Below are 13,920 nucleotides of genomic sequence, written 5' to 3' on the forward strand. Positions count from 1 at the left end.
ATTACTGGAGTGTAGGAGTTCATAACTAGCCTAAGCAACATAGTGAGACTCTGTCTCAAAAAAACAAAAAACAAAAAAACCCCCCACAACCCTACAAATACTACTTTAAATCATCTTTAAAAGGTACTTAATAACTTGGAGTGATGGTGCGTATTTGTAAAAAAAAAAGTACTTAACAGACACAGGTAAAGGTACTTATAAAAGGGAACTAGAAAGCTGGGCTACTACAGTTTAATCCTACTGTTAACGTATCTAAAACCTGGTGTGGGGCTGGGGATGTAGCTCAGTGGCACAGCGTCTACCTGGCAAGTTATGAATTCGATCCCCAACATCAAAACAAAAACAAAAAATCCTGGTGTGGTGACACTCCACTATAATCCTAGCACTCACTGAGGCAAGAGTATCACTTCGAGTTCAAGGGTAGCCTGGGCTACATAGCAAGACCTTGTCTCAAAACAAAACAACAACAACAAAAAGAATCTGAATGCTTTTGACCCTCCGTCATGGGAACCCCACAGAAGGACATTACTATTAAGTCTGATGCACCTGACACCCTTTTATTGTAGAAACATGCAGATTATATTGCATCCTATGGATCAAAGAAAGATGATAATGAGTACTGCATGTCTGAGTACTTGAGAATGAGTGGCATCTATTGGGGTTTGACGGTGATGGATCTCATGGGTCAACTTGATGGCATGAATAGAGAGAGAATTCTGACATTTATTAAGTCCTGCCAACATGAGTGTCGTGCAATAAGTGTTAGCATTGGGCAGGATTCTCATCTTTTGTATACTTTCAGTGCTGTCTAGAGTCTTACTCTGTATGATAGTATTAATGTTACTGACATAAATAAAGTTGTGGAATATGTGCAAAGTCTACAGAAAGAAGATGGTTCCTTTGCTGGAGACATCTGGGGAGAAATTGATACAAGATTCCCTTTTTTTTTTTTTTTTTTGGTACTGGGGATTGAACTCGGGTCCTTCTGTTTGTGAGGCAGGTGGCAGAACCACTGAGCTAAATCCCCAGCCCCAAGATTCTCTTTTTGTGCAGTGGGAACTTTGGCTCTGTTGGGGAAGCTTGATGCTATTAATGTGGAAAAAGACAATCGAATTTGTCTTATCCTGTATGAACATAGATGGTGGATTTGGCTGCAGACCAGGTTCTGAATCTCATGCTGGACAGATCTATTGTTGCACAGGATTCCTGACTATTACTAGTCAGTTACATCAAGTAAATTCTGATTTACTTGGTTGGTGGCTTTGTAAACGACAGTTACCCTCAGGTGGACTGAATGGAAGACCAGAGAAGTTGCCAGATGTTTGCTATTCATGGTGGGTTTTGGCGTCCCTGAAGATAATTGGAAGGCTTCATTGGATTGATAGAGAGAAACTACACAGTTTTATTTTAGCATGTCAAGATGAAGAAACTGGAGTTTTTGCAGACAGGCCAGGAGATATGGTGGATCCTTTTCATACATTATTTGGCATTGCTGGATTGTCACTTCTGAGAGAAGAACAAATTAAACCTGTTAGTCCTGTTTTTTGCATGCCTGAAGAAGTGCTTCAGAGAGTGAATGTTCAGCCTGAACCAGTGAGCTAATTTGTTTGATAGAAAAGTGTAGTATAGTTTTTGCCATCTCAACATTTCTGTATTTGAAGTGGCTAATGAATCTAAAAATGTCTACTGTTCATATTTTGTATATTGTTTTAAATTAATTCTAATAAATTATATAATTATACATATTATAAAAAAAATCTGAACTTTGTAAAATGTACATTTGTCTTATTCTCCAGCCATTCAACATTTAGGGTATGTGTAAGATAAGCCAGGTACCTTCCCAGACACTAGGGATTTGAGGATAAATAGGGTGCTCTCTGTCTTCAAGAAGCTTTCAAGCTAGTTGAAGAGACAGACATGAAAATCAACTATTATAATAAATGTGATAAGCTATCAGTGAAAAGTTCCAGTGGGCATACAGAACAAAAGCAAGGCTGAAAGATCCAGGGGGACTTGTCGAAGAGAGGATGATGCTTGGGTCCAATAATTATTTACTAAGAATAAATGCTTCTTGGGCCAGGGATTTAGCTCAGTGGTTGCGCCGCCTGCCTCACAAGTGCAAGGACCCGAATTCAATCTCCGGTACCAAAAAAGAGAATAAATTTGTTGGGAGCAATGCTACATAATTTTAGGGAAAAATCATTTGGTTAGGGCTAGTTCTCCTGCCTACAGGTCAGCTATGACATTTCCAGACATGATTCCTTCCACCTTGGCCACTGGTCACAACTGAGACCTCAAGGATCCTGTGATGCCGTGATGCTCCAGGGCAAGACCACACCTGCAGGAGACACCCTGGGAGGAACCAAACCTTCATCTGCATAGTTCTTCATTGATCTAGGAATTCCACCACTCCCATTATGTTACATTTGTTTCTCCCCATGTACTGAATAAAAGGTGCAGCAAGCTCGGGGGGCTTTTATCCTTGCTGCCCAGAGCAGCACTGATCAGGCCCAAAGCTCAGCTTCTCCAAGTGTCATTTTTTCTACCTTTCCTGTATAACAAGTTAATTCGCCTTGTGCTGCCATGGCTCGCAGGAGACTAGGACTTACTGCAGAGGTTCTAGTAACATCCCCTTTCCCTGTTCCCTACATAAATTATTCTTACTAGATGCTGAAATGAGTGGACAAAAATACAGGACACTTTTTGTTGCTGTTGTTGTTATTACTGGGAATTAATTGAACCTAAAGTCTTCACACTGAGCTGTATCTCCAGCCCTTTTCAAAAAAAATTTTTTTGAGACAGGGTTATGCTATGTAGTTCCGGCTGGCCACTATATACTCAAGGCTGGCCTCAAATTCATGGTGGTCCTCCTACCTCAGCCTCCTGGGTGCTGGGATTATAGGCATACACCACCATACCTCGGCCTAAATTTTTAAGTTTTGAGACAAGGTCTTGCTAAATTGTTAAATTGTAAAGTCTCGGCTCAAATTTGTCTTCTGCCTCAGCCTCCCAGTGTTGGAATTACTGGTGTGTGCCATCACAACCAGCTAGACATTTCTTTCTCTGTTTTTTTTTTTGGTCTGTAGACATTTCTATTGCTGACAAAGAAGAAAAAGGATATGAGATGTGGCTGAAATCAAATTAGGAGACAGACAATGCAGGCTTATAAAGGCCAGGCTAAGGATATGTGTATTTATGTGTGTGTGTGTGTGTGTGTGTGCGCATTACTAGGGATTGAACCCACAGCCTCCTATGTAACAGGCAGGCAATTTATTATGGAATTACCTCCCCAGTTCCCTACATTTACTAATTGAAGAATTATGCTTTGTGTTTAATTAACACTGTAAAATTCATCCACATAGTATCCATGTATAACACTGCTATATAATATTCCATTGTACGGATACACACAATTGATCTTTCTTCCTGTTGATTGACAGATGACCATTTCCAATTTGGGGCTATTACGAATAAACCTGCTATAACTATTCTTGTCAGGCTTTTTGTAGACATAAACCCTCTTTTCTTTTTTGGTACCGGGGATCGAACTCGGGACCTTGCGCTTGCGAGGCAGGCACCGGAACCACTGAGCTAAATCCCCGGCCCCTAAACCCTCTTTTCTTTTAGGATTATGATGCAAAAGTAGACATAGTATATCATAGGACATACATGTTTAAGGTCAGAGGTGTTGTTCAATGGTAGACCATGGGATCTATCCCCAGTACTGAAAAAAAAATAAAAAGGGTACACATTTAGCTTTAGTAGGTAACTGTCACAGATTTTACAAAATTCATTGTACTAAATTACATGCCCATTAGCAAAGTATGAGAGTTATATTCTTTTTACCTCTTCACCAATTCTTAGTATTGTCTTTTTAAAAACTATGGAGTCAGGGCCTGGGGATTTAGCTCAGTGGTTTCTCCACCTGCTGCACAATCGCAAGGACCCGAGTTTGATCCCTAGTACCAAAAAAACAAACAAAACAACTATGAAGTCTGGAGCCAGGTATGGTGGTGCATACCTGTAATCCCAACACTCAGGAGGCTGAGGCAGGAGGATTGCTGTGAGTTCAAGGCCAGCCTGGGCTATATAGCAAGACCCTGTCTCAGAATAAACTATCTAGGTACCACAGATGGTGGTACTTGCCTGTAATCCAGCTAACCAGGATTAGGCAGGAGCATCACAAGTGCTAGCCCAGACTGGGTTCAATCCCCAGTACCTTAAAATAAATCACAAATTTGAGTCTAACCTGGGCAACTTAGGGAGAACTTGTCTTATACTAAAAATGACTAAGTAGAGGGCCAGGGATTTAGCTCAGTGGTGCTGCCTCCTGACTTGCAAGCACGAGGTCCTGAGTTTGATCCCAGGTACAAAAAAAAAAACAAAGTAGATAGCAGTGATATAGTGCTTACCTAGCATATGAAAAGCCCTGGGTTTGACTCCCCAGCACTTTGAAAAAAAAGCATTTGTGATTTTTTTTTATGTGTACGTGGTTCTGGAAATTGAACCCCAGGGAACTCTACCACTGACCTACATCTTTAGCTTTAAAAAAAAATTTTTTTTTTTGGTACCGGGGATCAAACTCGGGTCCTTGCGCTTGTGAGGCAGGCGACCAAACCATTGTGCTAAATCTCTGGCCCTAAAAAATTTTTGAGATAGGCTCTCTCATTAAGTTGCCCAGGCAGGATTTGAACTTGTAGCTCGACTGCCTCTGCCTCTCTCAGCTCTGGAGGTTGTGAATTTTTAAACTTCCAAATGGGCCTTTATTCTGCTTTCTTTCCACAGAAATGGTGCGCTCTGCTGTGAGGTGTATTTGGGGATGATTCCTGGTATGTCAAGATGAAATAAAACTAACTTCAAGAATGAGCCTCTAGGGGCTGGGGATTTAGCTCAGTGGTTCCACCGCTTGCCTTGCAAGTGCAAGGACCCGAGTTCGATCCCCGGTACACCCCCCCCCCCAAAAAAGAATGAGTCTCTAAATTGGGAATGGTATCGCATGCCTGTAATCCAAACATTTGAGAGGCTAAGGTTGGAAGACTGAAAGTTTGAGGCTAGCCTGGTAACACAGTAAGGGGAAAAAAATAATGAAAGCCTACAGCAGCGTCCAGTGTGATCCTCTGACATGTCAGAAGAGACTAGGAGTCAAGAGCTGCCCAGCCTGAGCCTAGAGATTCTCAAGGATCTCAAGCTCTTGTCCACTGGGTTTGTGGGTCATCTAAACCATTGTGAGGCAAGACAAAACTAGAGCAAGACTCAAAAAAGGAAACTGACTCACCATTGACCCATTCACTATGCACATGTCTCTGCAGAGACCTAGGCCTGTTACTGCCCCCTTAGGTTCATACACTCAGGTTTGTTTGGTTGCTGCTGATCAAAGGAGGCCATTTATTTTAATAAAAAGGAAAAAATTTATTCAAAGCTAGCTCTGAGGAGATGGAGGGACCTATTTGCCCCAAATCACCATCTCCTAGTGTACAGGTGTATTGGGGTCTTTTATAGCAAGGAACAGTGGGAGAGGGAGTACAACAAAACAATAGACCTGTTCACCCTTTTTTCATGTCTTCTTGGATCCTGGATCTGTCCATCCCTTTGCCAAGGGAATGTAACTGGACTTGATCTCCTGGTGCCAGTATCTGCACATTCTGTCCATAAATCTGAGCTGAGGAGAGGTGGGAGTAGCCATTTATACCCTAAGCCCGAGGAAGTGTTGAGAAACCACTTGGCTCTAAAGGAAAAAAAAAACAAAAAAAACACAATGTAACTTTTATTTGGTACCGGGTATCGAACTCTGGTCCTTGTGCTTGCGCAGCAGGCGGCAAAACCACTGAACAAAATCCCCGGCCCAAAAAATCTAGCTTTTAAAGTTCCATTTTGCAGTGCTAACTTACGTAACCAAGAAACATGAGACTGCCTTTCCCATGGTGGCATTAAGGGTTAATGGCAGCCAAGGTGGAATGGTGGAAGACCCTGTCTCAAGCTGGTCTTTGGTTCAGATTGGAAAACAAATCCAAATCTTTGTAAGCAGAACTTCAGATGAGCCAACGGAACTCCTCGCAGGTATGAGGCTGGAAGCCTGAAGGGACCAGGAGATAACTGGGCACCACAGTCCCAAATAAGAGCACCCTGCTTCCTTTGACTATGGGTCCCCAGATGTAGCTCAGCGGTGAAGCACTTGCCTAGCATGCATGAAGTCTCACGGTAAGGGGAAAGTGTCTGAGGGACTGTCCTGTTTCCCAACGATAGGAAAGAGGAGAGGTTAGTGGAGTGAGGGGAGGAAAGACATCGAGTGAAGAACGGAGCCTCAAAGCTCCGCAGGGACTGGAAGAGGGTAGCCAATGTCCCGCGGGGGCGGCTTGAGTTCCTTGTGTCTGTACGGTTCTCTGTGATGGGAAAGTCTGGCCATGTTGCTGTGGCTTCCAGGCCAGATTCCACCTTGGCAAGGGGCAGATACAGCCCTAGGTCCCAGGAGCTTGTGATAGGTCCAGGGAGATGTGAGGCGCTGGGAGCTTGAGTCTAAGAACGAGTAAAGTACTAGAGGGATTACAGTACTTCTCCCAGCAGGGCCGGTTGTCCTTACTTCCGGGTGACGACAGATAGGAGGATTTGGGTCCGAGGAAGCCACAAGCTAGAATTCCTTTTTTGTTCTAGATTGGCGACTGTTGGAAGGAAGGCGGTTGAGCAACAGTTTTCTCTTGGAATTTTCTTAGAGCCCGAAATCCCGCTCCGGTGGGTCTCTTCTGAGTCTCCTTGGCGACGCGCTGCGGAGTGCGGCTGCGCAACATTGACGTCACGCGGGCGAAGGGGGCGGGGGTGTTTTGGTTCTTGCCGCTCGCCGTCCTTACCAGTCAGTAGTAGGAAAGCTTTTGGTACCTGCCTCCCCTTCCCCTTTCTCGTCCCCTCCCCTCCTTCTCTTCTGGCTGCTTCTCCTTTTTCTACTGCTGCCCCGGGTCCGGGCCATTTTCCGGGCCGGGCGCACCGAAGCGCGCGGCCCCGGGCCCAGTATATGACCCGCTGTCCTACTACCCCTCGCTTCCCCTGCCCCATGTGGCTGCGGGGCCGCGGCGGCGCTGCCCACTATGGCCCGGAAAGCAGTTAGCAGGAAGCGGAAAGCGCCTGCTTCGCCAGGAGCTGGGAGCGACAGTCAGGGTCCACAGGTGAGGGCTGAGAGGCCGGGTCTAGGTGCTGACGCCTAGGCACTAGGTGGGGATTAGGGGCCTCCGCACATCCGGGTACAGGAATCTGAGTCCAGTGTCTTCTGAGGCGGGACGAGAGCGGGACCCGGGAGTATAGAATCAGTCTAGTCCCTCAGGAGTTCACTGCAGAGCAGATAGGCCGGAGGGGTGAGGAGCTCAAGGGGAACTCAAAAATGAGGCCTTCCCCCGGAGGCCTTCAGCTAGGATAGGGCTTAAGGAGAAACCAGAATCTTGGCTCTGGAGGAAAGGGAAACCGAAGTCAGTGGAGGGGACTGAGGGAACAAAACCAATATCCCAGAAGTTATGGGAGGGAAAAGGAAGTCTGTCTTCCAGGGGGACCGGGAATCCGAGCAGATTGAGACACTTTTCGAGAATGGAGCCCGGGATGGATTACCCAAGCCTTCAGCTGGGTCTTCTGGCATTTGGACACAAAGAAGAAATAGCAATCAGGTGTTATTCCTATAACTGCCTCCTTTGGAGGAGAAGGCCTTGACTTGGATTCTGATTCCGATTTCCTTTGCCTCCTTGTTGGTGTTTATTTTTTGAATTCTTCAACTGCATGGAGCACTGGCAAGATTACAGAGGAACAGCCATTGATAGTACATCCCTGGAAGACCCGAGATCCCAGTCTTGCTCCTTGAGGCACAGCATTTATGCACTGCAGGGAGTACAGGCTGAGAAAGACGAGGGCTGGGTAGAGATGCCGCTTAAGTGGTTATGAAACTCACCAAGTCTCTCATTTCCTTCCGTATCAAGAATAGGTATAGGGTATCTGAATCCATTGCTCCTAAAAGGTCTGGTAAGCCATTCCCTATGTTGGTTTCACTATGCGCAACATCATTTCAAGGCTGGAAGAGTTACACAGGACTTTCTGGATTGAGATTCTTATTGTGTTGTATCTTTGTTGTATGTAAATCCTGCAGGATGAGTTCTTCGTTATTTTCCATAATTTATTAGAATCTCTTGTTCTGAAAAAAGGTAGCCAGAGTAGCCAAAGCTCTGATTTCTGATATTGCTTTTCACAGTTTGGCTGGGATCACTCACTTCACAAAAGGAAAAGACTTCCCCCAGTGAAGAGATCCTTAGTGCATTACCTGAAGAACCGGGAAGTCAGGCTACATAATGAAACCAGCTATTCTCGGGTGTTGCATGGTTATGCAGCACAGCAACTTCCCAGTCTTCTGAAGGAGAAAGAGTTTCAACTTGGGACCCTTAATAAAGTGTTTGCATCTCAGTGGTTGAATCATAGGCAAGTGGTGTGTGGAACAAAATGCAACACGGTAAGTGTCTATGAGTTTGAGAACTTTCTCCTATGAAACTTTACACGCTGTAGTCTAGAACCTCTCACTGTACATTTCTCCCATCTTTCTTCCTTCCTTCTTTCCTTTCGACAGGGTCTCCTGTAGTTCAGGCTGGCCTTAAACTCACTATGTAGCCCAGGCTGCCTTGAATTTGTGGCACTCCTCCTGCCTCAGCCTCCTGAGTGCTAGAATTATAGATGTGTACTACCATGCCTGGGGCCATCTTGTTTCTTTTGGGAAGAAATTTCCCCTCCTTCCTGTTGAGGACCTCTTCTCTCCTTTTCTGCACCTTTTCTCAATTCTGCGTCTTCTCGTGTCTTCAAAAAATTATATTCCTTTAGGCCTATAACCCTCTGTATATGCTACTGCTTCTGGAATTTTTTTTGTTTTGTTTTTGAAATTCTTTTTTGTTTGTTTGCTTGGTTTTTTGAGATAGGGTTTCGATTTGTAGTGCAGGCAGGCCTCGAATTTGTGGCAGTCCTCCTGCCTCAACTTCCCAAGAGCTGGAATTACAGGCATGGGTCACCACGCCCAGCCTGGGATTTTAACCTCATCTTTATATGTTGGTTTTTTTTAAAGACATTTTAAAGAAAAAAGATTAGGAAATAGTGATTCTGGAAGCATCATTCAGCACACATGATAGTGAAAGTGTAAGTGCTGTCTGCCAGCCTAAGGACACAGGGTATTTGGTGTTTGGCTAAAGATGAAATAAGCCATGTGTGTGTTACTGAGGATTGAATCCAGGACCTTGCACTGTGTTACATCGCCAGCCCTTTTTATTTGGACTTGAGTACATCTTTTTTTTTTTTTTTTGTACCAGGGATCGAACCTGGGACCTTGAGCCTGTGAGGCAGGCAACAGAACCACTGAGCTAAATCCCTGGCCCAAGCCCTTTTTATTTTTTTGAGACAGGGTCTCAGTAAGTTGCCCAGACTGGCCTTGAATTTGTGATCCTCCTGCCTTAGCCTCCCAAGTAGCTGAGATTACAGGTGTTTTTCACCACACACATCTCACAATTTTTTTTAATGTAGTAGAATCCAAAGATGTATGGGACATGAACCACTTCCTATAAAGAAGACAGAAAAGATGTATCTAGTGGTATATAATGATATATTTTAGGTATAAGCATTTGCTCTTTGGAAACTAGCCTTCTGAAAGGGATGTAGGAGAAAGCAGAATTAAGTATGACACAAGAGTAGGGAGTAATTTTAAGAGTCACAGTAACAAATAATGAAGGGAGCATTTTATCAATGTGCTAGCTAATTGTAGATAAAGATAAAATAAGTTAAACAGTAGATATGATTGGAAAAGAAGGGTACAAAGAACATGATGTCAGGGGAATAGCAAATGAGAAGGAGGACCTAAAGGTGGGAGATGATTAGGCTTAGGCACTCCCTCCATTTTTATCTTACGCTGGATTGAAACACAACTGGAATCAATTGAAAGAAGGTTCCTTTGGATCAAGAAAAATCTTAAGTACAGTCATACTTTGGTGCTTGATGCATTGTGATGAATTTGGTACTCAACACACAAGCTGTTGGTGTTGATTTCCTTGTGACTTGGTACCCTTTCAAGCCAAAACGATTAATATGGTACTTACGGTTTTTGGTTCTTGCATCATCTCCCAGAAATAAATAACAAGTTACTGAGGTACTATTGTACTAGGAGAAATGTCTGTTTATAAAGGACATAGGAAACCATTTAAATAGTTTTGAGGAAGGAAATAATACCATGGTGTTTGGGGCCCCAACTTTTCATTTCCTCTTTTTTTTTTTTTTTTAAAGTTTTTGGCGGTACTGAGGACTGACCTCAGAGCCTTTGCACCAAGCTACACTCTGCCCCCCCCCCCTTTTTTTGACATAGGACTTCACTGTATAGTTCAGGCTGGCCTCCAACTCACGGCTAAATTCCTCCCTCAGCCTCCTGAGCACTGGGATTATAAGCATGCACCACGATTCCCAGCTTTCATTTCTTGTGTCAGAGGTTGCTTGGCTAATATGGAACTTTTCAAAACTAAGTAATGATAGCAAGCCTCCACAAAACTTCCTTTTCCTAGTCACTTAGCCTGTCTACGCATGGTTTAAGAGAACTGTCATTGTTGTTACTGGAGTAGAAGAGTTCTGCTTGGGAGTGTTCATTCTCCTTCCCACACGTGCCCCATGGTGTTTGGCCCAGCAAATATTGCTGAATTGTAACCTGAATTAATCATCAGAATTTCCTGCTATTTGAATTTATTAAGGTGAACATGTTAAGTCATAAGTGAACTTCCTCCTTATTTTGGTGGTACCGGAGATTGAATCTTGGGGGATTTGGGGGTATGCTAGGCAAGAGTTCTTTCAGTAAATTATATCCCTAGCCACCCACCCTCTTCTTTTTAAGACATGGTCTCACTGTGTTGCCCACGTTGGCCTCAACCTTGCAGTCCTGTCCCAGCTTCCTGAGTAGCAGGAATTATAGGCATGTGCCACCATGCCCAGCTAACTTACTCATAATACCTACTTCTGTATTCCTACATCCTCATGACTTAAAGTGTTTGAGGGTGAGGGAGACTGTTTCCATTTTGCAGTTAGCTTGTTTCCCTTTGCTTACCTTCCAGAACCAAAGCAAGGAACACTGCTTTTCTCTGAGCTTTATAACATTTGGCAAATGTTCCCTTATCTGTGCCTTAGTATCTGTTAAATGGGAGTAGTAGCATCTTGTGTATTTAGTGAAAAGTATGGACCATTTATGAGGGATATTGAGATTCTACTATGACAAACTTCAAATGTCTAGGAAGAGATTTGGAATGGCTCAGATCATGGAAGGCTTTGAATGTGTGGCTGATTTTACACTATGGAAAATAGGAAGACAGTAGCCCAAGGATTTTCACTGCTGTGTGTGGTGGGTGATTGAGAGTAATGCTTCAGGGAAAACATTTACAGAAGGATAGTATCATGATGTATCGTGAGAGGTAATGAAGGGCTAAACCAGAACAGCAGCAGGGAGGGTGAGAAGAGAGATATAAGACATTTTAGAGGTAGAGTCTTGATGATGAATGACATGCTCAGATTTAATCTGTCACCTCAGAATAAAGAGTAAGTCAAAATTGACACTGATGGATCAGATGTGATGGCACATGCCTGTAACCTTGGCACTCGGGAGGCTGAGGCAAGAGGATTGCCATGAGTTCAAGGCCAGCCTGGGCTACATAGCTCAAGGCCAGCCTGAACTACACAGAGAGACCCTGTCTCAAAAAAACAAAACAGGGTATTAAACCGTAGAAGATTGGGGCTTGCATCAGATATTGAGGGAGGCCTTGAAGAATAGGGCTGTTTGCTCTGCAGGACACTGTCAGGAAGTAGAGATTGATTCATAATTTGTGTATTTTAGTCTTGTGCAGAAGGAGGTCTAGAACTATCATTGGTAATGATGAAGCAGTCACTCTTAGCAGTCACTTAGCCTAGTTAAGGGGATGTTTGATCTTTTTGTATTTTAGAGAATGTTCCTCTTTTGGTGATTTTTGTTTTGTTTTGATTTTGTTCAGTTGCTTTTTTGGGACAGGGTCTCACTATGTAGTCCAGGCTGGCTTTGAACTCACTATGAAGCCCAGGCTGGCCTCAAACTCTGTGATCCTTCTGCCTTGGTCTCAGTGCTGAGAATACAGGTGTGTGCCACCATGCTCAGCTTAATGTTCCTGTTTTGGTCTCTGTTCAGATATAATTACAGAGTGGCCTTAGTGTGGAGGTTGGGGATATAGCTCAGTGGTAGAGCACTTGCCTGCCCTGCATTAGCCTGGGTTCAATCTCCATACTGTAGAAAGCAAAAGAAGAGACAGACAGAGCCTTGTGTGATGTTGATGTTTTATGAACCTCTATATTTTTACAAGGACACCAAGCCTACCTGATATTATAAGACTAACTGCCTGGTGTCAGGGTGCTTTTTTCTTTTTCACTGTCTCCCAAAATGATGGTCAGAGTACACTGCTGAATTCACAGGTGGACTTAGTGGATCATAATGAAGCAGATAAATGAGCTGGCTACATTTCCATGTGAGATGGGAGGGAAAACTTTGAGGCAGCCTAATTTCAGAGGTGGGGTACAAAAATAAGGCACCAGGATTGAGAAAATTGGCTATAATATTATATCCTTGAGTTTACATATTCAGATCCCTGAAATTATAAAAGCAGACTATGAAACTGATATGCAGGGAAGCAAAATATGATTATGTGTAGGAGTTTTGCCCTGGAAGATTTTATTCAGTTCCCCTTATCTATTTTATTTTCCCAAAGGGATACAACTTTTTAGAAAATGCTTTAAAGCTAGGCACAGTGGTGCACACCTGTAGTCCCAACATGCTGGGAGGCTAGGCAGGAAGGTTGCAATTTCAAGCCCAGCCTGGGCAGCTTTAGTGACTTAACAAGACTCTGTCTCAGGCTGGGGATTTAGCTCAGTGGTTCTGGTGCCTGCCTTGCAAGCGCAAGGTCCTGAGTTCAATCCCCGGTAACCACCCCCCCCCCCCGCCCGCCAAAGACTTTCTCAAAAATAAAAGATAAAGCTGGGTATGGTGGCACATCCTTGTAATCTTAGCACCCAGGAGGCTGAGGCAGGAGGATTGCCATGAGTTCCATGAGTTTAAGGACAGCCTGGGCAACATAATGAGTTCAAGGCCAGTCTGGACTACACAGTGAGACCCTGTCTCAAAAAACAAAACAAAACAAAAACAAAGAAAAACACAAGAGAAAAAGCAAAAAAAAAAACCAACTTTCAAATACTTGCAGAATTCTTGAGCCAAGCCAAGTGTACATTTTTAAATTTTTTCACCTGCATTGACAGGTGAGGAGCATTCTTAATTGAATGATATGTGTGTGCGTGTATAGGTATGTATTTTTGAAAAATAAATTTTATCCCATTCCCCCTCTCAAGCCCCTCCCCTCCCTATGTACAGAAGCTTTGTTTCCACTTTTTCCTTCTATTTTAACTTTTTCTTGTCTCTTCCTGCCTGCCTGCCGCCTCCTTCCCTCATTCCCCTTCCCATTTGAATACTTTCTTCCCATTCCCCAACATCCATTATACATTTCAGTCCTTATTTCCACATTTGGTTTCTCACACCAGAGAAACAATGCAGTATTTAAGCATGTGTGTCCTGATTTATTTCACTTAAGAGTATGGTCTCAAGGTCCATCCATTTAGCTATAAATGTCTGAAGCTCATCCTTCTTTATGGCAAGAGTAGTTCTCCATTGTGTAAAAAAATCACATCATCAAAAAAAAAAAAAAAATCACATCATCTTTATCCATTTGTCAGTTGATGGCCATTTGGGTTGTTTCCAAGATTTAGCTATTACAAACTGTGCTGCTATAAATATGGGTGTGCATATATCACTGTGGTATGATTTTTTAAAAAATTCTTTTAGGAAGATACCAAGAAGAGGTATAGCTAGGTCAAATG

General features: G+C 43.4%; 1 protein-coding gene, 1 long non-coding RNA gene and 1 pseudogene across 2 annotated transcripts in view; 2 read left to right on the forward strand and 1 right to left on the reverse strand.

The window, feature by feature from the left end:
• Positions 1–503: 503 nt before the first annotated feature.
• Positions 504–1,642, forward strand: LOC101698156 (geranylgeranyl transferase type-2 subunit beta-like; annotated as a pseudogene).
• A 3,742-nt stretch (positions 1,643–5,384) lies between these two features.
• Positions 5,385–6,776, reverse strand: LOC147825849 (uncharacterized). Its single transcript, XR_015440031.1, has 2 exons — positions 6,578–6,776; positions 5,385–5,725 (listed from the first exon to the last, which is right to left on the reverse strand). It is a non-coding gene; the product is annotated as an uncharacterized LOC147825849 (long non-coding RNA).
• Positions 6,777–6,811: 35 nt separating this feature from the next.
• Positions 6,812–13,920, forward strand: part of Dcaf12 (DDB1 and CUL4 associated factor 12) — a 39,603-nt gene continuing 32,494 nt past the window's right edge. Inside the window, exons 1-2 of the mRNA XM_004838411.4 lie at positions 6,812–7,154; positions 8,219–8,473. Coding sequence (XP_004838468.1) covers positions 7,077–7,154; positions 8,219–8,473 — 333 coding nt within the window. The 5' untranslated portion in view covers positions 6,812–7,076. The remainder of the gene's footprint in view (positions 7,155–8,218; positions 8,474–13,920) is intronic.

This window comes from Heterocephalus glaber, unplaced genomic scaffold, assembly GCF_053883595.1.
Source record: "Heterocephalus glaber isolate CG9 unplaced genomic scaffold, H.glaber_assembly_v1.0 deba00001481, whole genome shotgun sequence".
NCBI lineage: Eukaryota > Metazoa > Chordata > Mammalia > Rodentia > Bathyergidae > Heterocephalus > Heterocephalus glaber.